Source organism: Microcaecilia unicolor, chromosome 1 (assembly GCF_901765095.1).
Source record: "Microcaecilia unicolor chromosome 1, aMicUni1.1, whole genome shotgun sequence".
In the NCBI taxonomy this organism is placed as follows: Eukaryota; Metazoa; Chordata; class Amphibia; order Gymnophiona; family Siphonopidae; genus Microcaecilia; species Microcaecilia unicolor.
In genome coordinates this window covers 493,828,574-493,841,073 of record NC_044031.1, presented here as the reverse complement: position 1 = coordinate 493,841,073, position 12,500 = coordinate 493,828,574, and the positions used below count along the sequence as shown (strand labels likewise).

General features: G+C 42.8%; 1 protein-coding gene across 1 annotated transcript in view; it reads right to left on the bottom strand.

The window, feature by feature from the left end:
• The window catches only part of LOC115459555 (lipoxygenase homology domain-containing protein 1), a 98,245-nt gene that overhangs the window by 70,867 nt on the left and 14,878 nt on the right, over positions 1 to 12,500 (bottom strand). Inside the window, exon 2 of the mRNA XM_030189395.1 lies at positions 5,631 to 5,794. Within this exon, the coding sequence (XP_030045255.1) occupies positions 5,631 to 5,794 (164 nt within the window). The remainder of the gene's footprint in view (positions 1 to 5,630; positions 5,795 to 12,500) is intronic.

The following is a 12,500-nucleotide window of genomic DNA, read 5'->3' as shown; positions in this document are numbered from 1 at the left end:
AATCGGTTAGATCGTGTGATATAACTGGCTATCCACTAATATTCAGCACATTGCTGGCTAAGTTTGGCAGCCAAATAAGGCTGCCAAAATAGCAGGAATATCTTTGGCTGGTTTAATCTTAACCGGGCAGTACTGAAAAACACCCAGATATTTAATGCTGATCACCAGAAACGGCCCAATATTGAATATCCGGGCTGATCGCCGACCATGGGAGTTAGCCAGCCCCCCCCCCCCCCCCCATGCTCTGGATATTGGGCCCCTTATTCTTATGTAGTTTATTTCTACCTCCAAAATAAAACCAAATTTAAACTGTAGACTCATTGCTTCATGGACAGCGCTTACACATGTAGGTTCTTAAAACAGGACAGCTACATGTGGAAGTTGCAAAACCACCACTTTCATGTACAGGTACCAACACCTCTATTTAAAGCTGCCGGGTTTGTGCCACTCTTTTTTCAACATGTGTATTAGTAAAATGGTTGTTCCCATTGCATGAGCCTTTTCTGAAATACCACTGGAACTGTTCACTTCCCAACCTGAATGTCTCAATTCCAGTCTCTATGTTCTATGTAAAATGGGGGTCCACACTAATTAAAAGACAGATAGGCAACGGAGGTTATTTTAGTAGTTCTATTCTTGTTTTGGACATCTGAAAACGGGCATTTAGACGTCCAGATTGCATGGATATCCAAATTTCAATTTTACAATGACAGCGTATGGATGTTTAACACTGTAGTACAGCCATATGACAAGGGGGCATGGTTTGGGCATCTTTTGGGTAGGACTAGGGAGGGCCCAAAATATGGATGTCTAATTCCAATAACAGAAAGGGAAGGTATATCCACGTCTTTAAAAGATAGACATTGTTATTTAGAGTTGGTACTTGTCACATCCAGGTTACAGAAAGGTGCTCTGATTGCACAGCTGTCCACTGGAGGGATTAAGGCACAACACTTGCTTAATCTCCCAGTGGTTTCTGTCCCCCTCCCTCTTCCCTGAATGTGAAACTGGAAAAGAATACCAGGCTCTATGACAGCTTCAGGTATTATGGACATTCTTAAGAGAGCAACATGTAGGTCTGAGGAGTAGCAACTCCCACTTCAGCACTTTATTTACAGGAGACCCATGAATTGACTGAACATGTAAAGGTCGGTTCCAAGGCAATAGACTGGTTAGGACATTGGTTGAGTGACAGAGGATGGACGTAATGTGACTCATTCTAAGGAGAGAAAGGTAATTAGTGGAGTGCCTCGGTGACTGGTTTCGGATTCAGTTCTGTTCAATGGTATTGCTGGATAGCCACTGAGGCTGGGCTGGCTGGCTGGCTGGGTTCACATCAGGCTCTGCAACTTAGATTAAATAACTACATTTTCTGCTTACCTTCTGCTTATTTACAACCCAAATTTTTACTGACTTCTGCTCAGTCTCTGTTGAGGTACCAGTCCTCAATTTTACTTGAAACGTCTTCCATTTATTTTTGGCTGGAGAAAGGAAATTTTATCTCCCCTAAATAACTCTCCTCATGCTCAGAGATTGGGTGGGCAGGAGACCACTACATTGGACTCAAGCCCATCCAAAACTGGTATACCCTTGCTATGCCCGATGGGAATTCCCACGTCCCAGCAGTTGAAGAACTCCTCCTTCAGCGTCCAGAACTCTTTCCAAGCTCGGCAGCCAGCAGCAGAGTCGCTGGGTCACCACTGCCACTGCCACTGCTTCTGCCTCCCACGCATGATCATCATAGGCTTCCAAAATGTTTTTTATGCTTAACCATTTTTCTGTGCTGCTAGGTACAGAGGAAGATCATGTCTGCCAGCGATATACAATAGTGATATAAACCTGAATTTCTTTTGCTTACTAAAACACTGTGATTCGTCTCGTCTGTGGATTAGGTAAATTCAGTAGAATATCTCCATTTTATGAAAAACTCCACTGGTTGCCACTGGAGGCTTTGCTGTTTTACCCATAAGATACTACAAGCAGTGGCCCCTAGCTATATGTACTTCTAGGTATGGAACTCGAAATAATCTAAACTTATCATTCTGTTCTTTTAAGGACTCACATTCCAAGAAATATTTTACAGCTCTATTCTCATATGAAGCCTCTCAAACTTGGAATTCTTTGCCAACTCTAGCGAAATCTCAATTACATTACTTATCCTTTTGCAAACTTTTAAAGATGAATTTGTTTAGAAAATATGTGCTTTCTAATTAATTGTTGATGCTATGTTTTTCTTTATATTAATCCAACTATTATATTGTGAGCTCCAAGTTTTGTAGACTAGTTTTATTTCAAATTGTAATCCACTCCGAACCTAATTTTTAGTTGCTGAGGGGAATATAACATTAACATTTATTTCAGTAACTTGCTATTGAAAATTACAAGACCATGAACTGTGTTTTGATTATAGAAGACTACACACTTAGCAACTTGATATTCTCAGGGTGCTGAACAACATAAGGAGCCAGTGTGGTTAAAATATGATCACAGTCCCCCCTAAAGAGATATATTTTAAAGAGATACCTCCCTTGAAGGTAACCTTTAACCCTAGAACGCATGACGTTAAAAATATACATATTAACGTCATGGGGGCCTTTTAGGCCCCCATGCACATAATGTAGAAAAACACACTTAAATAACTTTCACAAGTTTATTTCAAAATTGCTCAATAAAATATGAATAGTGGACAACATTTTAATTATAATTTTTCACAGAAAACACCAAAAAATCTTTTTTTTCCCAAATTTCACTCAAAGACATGAAAACACACAAAAATGCATAGAAATCTATAGCAAATTAGCTGCAGCTACATTTTTATTCTAACTTTCTTTTCTATTATATTAGTCTTCCAAACAATTCTGACATGTTATTTTTTCAGAAGAGTGTTCTTTGCAAACAGTTTCCTTACAAGTGGAACAATATCGCTCAGTTTTCCTCTCTTTGTTTCTTGGACACATGAAACAACGCTTTCGTTTTCTTTCTCCTGGCTCTGGAGTAATCTGAAACTGTACGCCACACCGTTTCATTGCTTCTTTAGTTTTCTTTGGCAAGCATTTCAAGTCGCTTCGCTCTATCATGTGAGGTATTACAAGTTCATGACAAAGGTCCTTCAAGAATAAGCGTCTCCTGTCCTTCCTCTGTGCATGAAATTCAGGATGAGTTTCTGTATAAATAATGAATGAATTTAGGGCTGCTACATCAAGCATATTTGAAAATAGTACTACAGGCCATCGTTTTGTTTGCCTCTTACACGAATATTCTCCCACCATCTCATCCATTTTATCTACACCTCCTTTTGTTGCATTGTAATGCAGGATGATTTCTGGTTTCAATTTTTGGTTATTGCTGTCAACACTGCAATCGTGATGCATGGTACTGAGTAAAATTACAGATTTCTCCTTCTTTGCCTTGTAAGATACCAAAGTCGCTTTGTTATTGAATCCAAAGACACTCTCATAAAGTGCTCGCTGACGATTGTGTTTGAGTGCTGCTGGAATTTCTCGTCTGTTTTGCTTTATAGTACCAACAAGTGTAATAGCTTTTGCAAGCAGAAAATTGCCTAGTTCAACATTGGTGAAATAATTGTCCATGGTGATGTTTCTACCTGAATTGAATATTGGAACAGCAAGAGTTTTGACTATTTCAGACCCCAGATCCTTCTGTACTGGTGCACCAACCTCTTTGCCACAGTAGATTACGCCATTTATGCCATAATAATTTGCAGAATCACACATCCAGAAGATTTTTATACCGTACTTGGCTGGCTTGCTGGGCATGTATTGTATGAATTTGCAGCGTCCTCTGAACGGTACAAGTTGCTCATCTACAGTAACATTAGTACTAGGATTGTAAAGTTTTGTGCAATTTTTGATAAATATGTTCCAGATATAACTGATAGGGGCTAATTTGTCTGTTTCAAACCTCGCTGCACGAGTTCGCTTATCATCAAAGCGAATGATCCTTCTAATTTCCTCATATCTGCCCACTGACATTGTCGCCTTATAGTGTGGATCAGAAAGTGGGTCCAGAAATAATTCTCGTATTGGGACATCATACGATTTTGACTCCCTGCCAGCAGGAAAAGTCCAATATATGCATAAAGTTCCTCTTTTGAGATATTTTTCCAGGACTTATTTTTTGCTGAAGCGATACATCTTCCTTCTAGGTTTGAACATAATAGGACCTCTTCTGCAATATTGTCAGAAAAATAAGTACAGAATACATCTTTAGGGGTAAAGTAACTGGGACTTCCCACAGCTCCTTGAGCCTGTCTCACAATATTGTGTATTGGAGTACGTCCGACTAATGTAGGATTACTGTCCCAAAAAACATTCGTTTTGGATGTTCTACTTATCACTTCTTGAGGATCCACTAGATTCACTTCTTCATCATCAGAAGAATCACTGGATGAGGATGTTTGATTAGCTGGTGGCAGATATTCTTCATCAGACAAAGATAGTTCACTTTCATCATCGCTTTGAAACATAATCGCTTCAATCTCTTGGTCAGTCAGACACTTGGAGGAAGACTGTGCCATTGCTGACTAGATGTTAGAAAATGAAACAGATTTCCTCTCAACAGCTTATCTTATCATAGGTCCTTCAGCAATTAGCTCACAGTGTATACTGTCCTCAGTGTTCAGAGGACCTGAGGTGATGTCATGGCCTTATCACTCCCTCCAAAAATCACATGACATCCTCACATGTTATTATCCACACTCTGGCCCCTCCACCAGCATTACTGAGTACAAATAAAGTAACTTGAGACACAAACACTTCTGAGAACATGATAAAAACAGCGGGGGCCTAAAAGGCCCCCAATTCGTACAGATGTAGTTTTCACCAAACAAGCATTGTTACACCATAATGCCTATGAAAAAAAATTATATGAACAACTGGATATTATCAACAATGACATACTTGAGGAATACCTTGAGTTTCAAAATTCTAACTAAAGTAATTTTGCAGATAATAGCAAAAATGTAAGCATGGGGGCCTAAAAGGCCCCCAATATGCGTTCTAGGGTTAAAGGTCCTCCTAGAGCTATCTCCATGAATCCCTGGTGGTCTACAGATAAGGGCCAGGAGTGATCCTTAGTCACTCTTGCCCCTGTCAGTGCTGGGTTCAAAATGGCGTGACAAAAACAGAAGAAAACAAACCTCCGCACAGGTAGAGCCAAAGCACAAAGTCACAGCGAAGGAGACAAGAAGGATGATGTTAAAAAAAAACTTCTATTGGACTAAAAAAGTTCACACCAAACATTTATTATTAAAACCTGGACTCGACACGAGTCGTGTTTCGGCCACTCTGGCCTGCCTCAGGAGTCCCTGTATTTTTATTCTATGTCAATTTCTGGGAGAAGAAACTGACTTCAAAAACAATTAAGGCTGTGAATCAACAATCTTCTTGACTTGAAGGTGCATCATCTCAACAAAACAAGCGTCAACACAAAACTTTTGCTGTGAACTCTTTTAGTCCAGTAGAAGTTTTTTTTTTTACATCACTGTGACTTTTTGCTTGGGTTCAAAATGGCACCAGTGACCTCTACCACTAGGGGTCAAGACATCACATAAGGGCAAAAGGCAAGAGCAGACTCCTGATTTATTACAATCATTATTGTATTATACTTACAGTGAAAATATCTTCATGGCCACTCTGAAATACATCCTCATAATGTCCCTCAAGAAAGATTGGGCCTGAATTTCTTTGACGTCCATACAAGGTAATATAGACTTGTGAACTAGTGCCTGCAGATGGGTCTCCATTGGTAAAGATTGTTACCTTCCACTTTCCTGCTATAAATTCAAAAACATTAGAAGAAGCTATATAAAACCTTAATTTTAACCTTGCTATAGTCCAGCTACATATTAGGAAGGGAACATTATATTAAATGTTTTGGATTGTTTAGTAAAGATCTTTAAGCTTTCTTTAGAATTTGAAAATGTTTATGTGTACACAACAAACAGTTCCCTCATAAATCAAATCAAGCAAATAAATGTTGCTTAAAATTTATCACACAGAAGAGATTTGCCATTTTTTTTGGAACGAGTCCTCATTATCCAAAAAGGCAGGGTCTAACCCAGGTAATATTCCTTGCCCTACTCTGCCCTAATAGTGATCTTGTGTCATTCCTCACTTTTCTGTATCTTCCCTAATCCTCTTAAAACTATTTAAATTGCATATGACACCATTAATAAAATGTGTTAAGCAGTTTAGGTGGGAATTGGCACGTATTGTTAGCGCACACCCTTGCTAATATTTAACAAAGGGACTTAATACCAAGAGGGTAATTCTATAAGGAGCAACAAGAATGCATATAAATGCCATTATTTTAGACATTTATGGTACTAAGTGGACACATACCAGCATAAATGCCCATTTTCTGGCTGCACAGTATTCTGTAAGTATATACCAACTGCATTGTTTCCTCTAAGCTGAGCAGGAGTCCTCCAACTGCATTGCTGCCAGTGGGAGGCGGTGCTTCAATATTGTGTTTTAAATCAGTAGGAACAGGCAGGTTCCCTGGAGTGCTGCGGAGCTGGTCTGTGCTTCACTATTGAAAATGTGATAGTGGAAAAGCACTCACTACTGGCAGGACTATAGTTGGAGAACTGCTGCTCAGCTTAGAGGGAACAGAGTCGCCAAGATGCAATGGGTGTTGCAGGTGGGTGTTTAGATGGGCAGGTGGAGTGTGGGCAGGTCACACAGGTGTGCAGATTATAAAATCTTATAATTTATGCATGTTCTTTTCCAAACTAGGAGCAAGCATTTATATCAGCTCTAAGGCTGGTATAAATGTCAGTGCCTTCAGAGTAAGGTGACTTAGACTAAAACTCTATAAAGAAATAGGTGCCTTCCTAATGTCTAAATCTAGGCACCCACTTATAGAAATACAAATTCGAAGTGTGCCAAAAGTGAGGCACCACAATGCTGGATGCTAAGTACAAATTCTATAAGGTCATCAGATTCCATTATAGAATACTAGCATGTTGGTATTGGGACACCAGTATTTAGGCAAGCTCATTTCCACCATGTCTATGGCAGGCATAAAAGCATGTCCCTCAATGATAAACTGATACTAGTCTATAACATGTGCATGTAAATGTGGGAGATGCCCCTGCTCCATCCATAACCCATCAACACGTATGTCTCCTTGCATTTGTACACTATGAGGTAAATTCTATGAATTGTGCCTTAAAAATTGGTACAGAAAAAAGCACTATTCTATAATCCATGCAACTGGGAGCCCTTACCTCCACCCACTGAGGTGGTGAGAAGGGCACCGGCACTAACCCGGCGGTAACCGGGCAGTTCATGGCACTGCCCAATTACCACCGGATTACCACTGCATAAGTCATTTCCAGGGGGTTTCTTTTCCCCCCGGAAATAGCGCGGGCTCGGGGTGGGACTACTGTCAGCAGCCGCGTTGGGCCAGCGGTAGTCCTGGAAGAGCAAGCGTTAAGCCCACGTTAGGCTTACCGCCGCTCTATAAAAGGGCCCCTCTGGCACTTTCTTTATAAAATGAGGGGGTTGGTGCACGCTAATTCCTCTATTAACTGAAAATTTTGAAATAGGACATATAGGACAGGGTATAGGCAGGTACTGTGTTTTACACTTATCCCCGATTCTATATATGGCACCCAACTTTGAGTGCATTCCCAAGAGGCTCAGTTAAACCCCACTCAGCTAGCCAGCCAGCCACCAATTTTCAGTGGCACTTAAATGGGTACTGCCACTGAATATTTGCTCTAACCAGCCATTCTCTACTCAGCTGTCCTAACTTTATCCACCAAGTTAACTGGTCTAAATATCAGCTGGTGCCCAGTTGACTTATGAGTGACTACACATACCTGGATATTCAATGCTAGAAGCCAGAATATGTGGGGTTATTTCAGTCTATGACTCTTGAGTGGCTTAAAATCTGCTTACCGCTGTGGGCTGAATATTGAGCTCAATATTTTCTGTTTACTATGGGGTCGATATTCAAAGCAATTTAAATGATCAGAAATGGCTCCTGACTGTTTAAATCACTTGTCCGGGGCTAACCTGGCATATTCATTTGGCGCTTAGATTTAATGCTAAAAAATGCAGGGTCATGCATTTGGGCTGTAAAAACCTGAGGGAACCGTACAGTTTAGTGGGTGAAGAACTTTTGTGCATGAAAGAGAAGCGGGATTTGGGTGTGATCGTATGAGATGATCTTAATGTGGCCAAACATGTAGAAAAGATAACGGTGAAAGCTAGAAGGATGTTTGGGTGCATAGAGAGAGGAATGGCCAATAGAAAGAAGGAGGTGATGTAGAATGTAAACTGCCCTGAATCCTGGAAAGGGGATATTAGTGGTATACAAGAATTGATTTGATTTGATTTGATGATGTTCCTGTATAAGACTCTGATGAGACCCCATTTAGAACAGTGTGTAAAATTCTGGAGACCGCACCTTCAAAAAGATATGAACAGGATGGAGTCAATCCAGAGAGCGGCTACTAAAATGGTCAGTGGTCTTTCTCATAAAGCTTTTGGGGACAGATTGAAATATCTCAATATGTATACTTTGGAAGGAAGGAGGGAGGGGAGATATGATAGACATTTAAGTACTTTTGAGGCATAAATGCACAGGAGGCGAGTCTCTTTCAATAGGATGAAGGTGAAAGGGGATAGACTCAGAAGTAACCTGAGAAAGGGTGGTGAATTCATGGAATGGCTTCCCGGTGGAAGTGGTGAAGATGAAAACAGTATCTGAATTCAAGAGGGCTTGGGACAAGTACATAGGATCTCTAAGGCAGTGATAGGGAGAATAGATGGCATGGATGGGCAGACTAGATAGACCATATGGTCTTTATCTGCCTAAATTTTTCTGTGTTTCTACTTAACCAAATAATGCCACTGAAAATGGTAAATCTAGCTACTTTGTGGGCATTTCGGGGGTAGAGTTGGCACTTACCTGGTTAAGTGTCGATATCCAGCACTTGACCAGCTAGGATAACCGTATAAACAGGACCTCATAAAACACAGTCCTATCTTTATCAGGTTTATCATAGCCAGTTAAGTGCTGAATATTGCACTTAACCAGCTTTGTTTTATCCGCCGACATATGCCCTGTTCTAGGTGCAGCAAATGAAAGGAAGTCCATTCAATTCCTATGGGTTTCCTTTCATTTGCTGTGCAGGAATCGCTAGCGCGGCTTTGCAAAAGAAGCCCTTAGAGCGGTGCTCGGACATGGCCTGGCACTGAATATCTGCAAATAAAGCCGGCGGTGGTCAGCAAAACGATGACAGCCGCCAGATGAATATCCACCCTTACAGCTTTAGTTTTTATGAGGTCCTTTAACTAAGGTGCGCTGAAAAATGGCCTGTGGTAGTGTAGGCGTGGGTTATGGGCGCACGCAGATCCATTTTTCAGCGCACCTGTAAAAAAAGGCCTTTTTAAATATTTTTGCCGAAAATGAACGTGCGGCAAAATAAAAATTGGCGCGTGTCCATTTTGGGTTTGAAACCTTACCGCCAGCCAGTAAGGTCTCATGCGTTAACCAGGTGGTAATGACCTACGTGTGTAGAATGCCGATTGACGCGCATCAGAAAATAAAAAATATTTGTCAGATGCACATAGCGAACGCACATTAAAAATGAAATTACTGCCAATGCCATATTTTGTGTCAGCCTCTATGCCAGTCTCAGATGTCATACTCAGGTCCATGACAGCAGTATGCAGGTCCCTGGAGCAGTTTTAATGGGTGAGTGCACTTTAGACAGGCAGACCCAGCACCATTCCTCCCCCCCCCCCACCTGTTACGTTTGTGGAGGAAACAGCGAGCCCTCCAAAACCCATCACAAACCCACTGTACCCACATCTAGGTGCCCCCCTTCACCCGTAAGGGCTATGGTAGTGGTGCACAGTTGTGGGTAGTGGGTTTTGAGGGGGTTTGGGGGGGGGGGCTCAGCACCCAAAGTAAGGGAGCTATGTTCCTTGGAGCAATTTATGAAGGCCACTGCAGTGCCCCCTAGGGTGCCCGGTTGGTGTCCTGACATGTTAGTTGGACCAGTGCACTAGAAATGCTGGCCCCTCCCACAACCAAATGGCTTGCATTTGATCATTTCTGAGATGGACGTCCTTGGTTTCGAAAATCGCCGAAAATCAGAAACGTCCATGTCTAGAGACGGTGAAATTTAAGGATTTGGACGTCCCTGACCGTATTTTTGAAATGAAAGATGGACGTCCATCTTGTTTCGAAAATACGGGTTTCCCTGCCCCTGGATTGGGACATTTTGGAAAGACGACCAAATCAAAACTTAGACATCCCTTTCGAAAATGCCCTGTCACGTCTGTGGCCGTGACCACCCTCAGACTTACCTCATTTCTGGGGGCCAGCAGCTCTGCTGGCTTCTGTCTGTCTTTGTGTTAGTCTTGTCTCTGGCTCTGTGTGCTGATTACTTCACTAGACCTCACCTGTGTGTGCTATGCCTCTCTGGGGAGCCAGCATCTAAGATGGCTGCCACCGGCTCTGTGCCAGCTTCCAAGATGGCTCCTGCCTGTCTTTCCTGTGGGCTCACTTCCTATGTGTATGAAGCCTCTCTTTGGGGTCAGTGTACTTCCTGCTTCTGTCCTGCTGCTGGTGACTCATCAGTGAGAGCCTTCATAAGGAAGGACTGTGCTTGCAGTCAGGGCCTTTGTATAAGTGTTATGCTCTTAGGCCAGGTCAGGTTAGTAAGTGTCTGCTGCACTACTGCTTTGCCTTTCTCTGGGTTCCAGCCCAGCTTCTTTCTGTGTCTCTGTTGTCCTTCCATGGGGTGTCTTCCCTGCCACTGTCTGTCTGTGGACTGCGGTCCTTCCTGGCTTACCCTGAGTTGGGGTGAAGCCTCTGTCTGTGGACTGCGGGTCCTTCCTGGCTTACCCTGTGTTTGGGGTGAAGCCTCTGTTCCTGGCTTACCCTGTGTTTGGGGTGAAGCCTCTGCTCCAGGCTTACCCTGTGCTGGGGTGAAGCCTCTGTTCCTGGCTTACCCTGTGTTGGGGTGAAGTCTCTGTCCCTGGCTTACCCTGGGTTGGGGTGAAGCCTTTGTCCTGGTTTACTCTGTCTGTTCTCCTGTCTGCCCCAAAGACCTTTGGCCTGTTATTCCTGGTTACTCTGTTTGCTCTGCTGCCAGCCCAAGACCCCTGGCCTGTTCTTCCTGGTTTGCTCTCTTTTCCCTAAGTCCTGCCTTGCCTAGCCTGTGTGCCTACCCTGCTTGTATATCCTGAATGTATATCCTGAATCCTGTATCTGTCTAGCTAGTGTGTATTTCCTGGGTGGTTATTTCTGTATCCTGTCTCCACCTAGCTAGAGGGTTTACCCTGTGGGTATTCCCGGATCCCCGTTCTGCCTAGTGTGTATGCTGCCCTAGACCTAGCTCCTGCTAGGCTTCTGTACTCCTTGTGTTCCTTGGTCTGTCTTCTGGGTCTTGCTAGTGGCTGTGCAGCAGCACACTGTCTGTGTTTAGTTCCTAGTCTGGTCTCCCTCGTGTATCCCAGACCCAGGGTGGGTCCTCAGTTCCTGCCTTATCCTGCAAGTCCTGCCGGCCACCTGCACTTCAGAGCTCAACTCTAGAGGAACGGTGGCTAAGTACAGGTGAAGCTGTTCCTGTTTCGTCTGTTCTAGTTGCCTGCCTTGTACTACTCCAGTCCAGAGTTCCATTACTGCTCTTCGGGGTATCCAGTTCCAAGGTGGACTTGCCTGCCGCTGCCGCTCCTCGGCAGTGGCCCAAGGGCTCACGAACTCAAGTCCTGCCTCGAGGACCTGACAGAATGCCAAGGCCCTCAAGAACGCAACATGCCCTTCCACATATACATTTTGATTTGAAAGTCATGCATCTAATGCAGTTTGGTGGAATTGACCTCTGAGGCAGGCATTGGTTACTCTGAAACAAGGCCCATGTCAGGTCACTATTAAAGTACACTTGCTCCATTCTTGACATCCCTTTGTGCTTTTTTTCTGGACTGCTTGCTTTGTGTACTTTGACTTTCCTCATTGTATGTTGTAAAATTTAAGGATGACAGCCATGGAGCTGGTGTAAGTGTCTGCGGCTAAGTTGACTGGGATGCCCGTAACTTATTCTTATGTAGGACCCTGCCTATGTTCCGCCCATGCTCAGCCCCTGTGTATACCCCCCTTACAAATCTAAGTGGTTATTTGAAGAACAGTTCTTACGTGACAAGCATATATGTGTAACACATAAATGTAAGTGCCTAGGATAATTCTGTAACAGCGTATCTATATTTAAATGCCTAGAGGTGCACTGTTTAAATATAGGTGTACTGTTACAAAATTAATCTCTAGGTAATTCTAGGCACCTATTCTATAAAGGAAAGTAGGTACATGTGTATATTTATGCCAGTCTTGGAGCTGGAGTAGATGCCTATGCCTAAATACCAAAGATATATGCATAACTTACAGTACTCTATAAATTACATGCATTAGTGTGAGTCCACCCAGGTGTATGCCTATGAAACAGCAATGTGCCAAAGCAA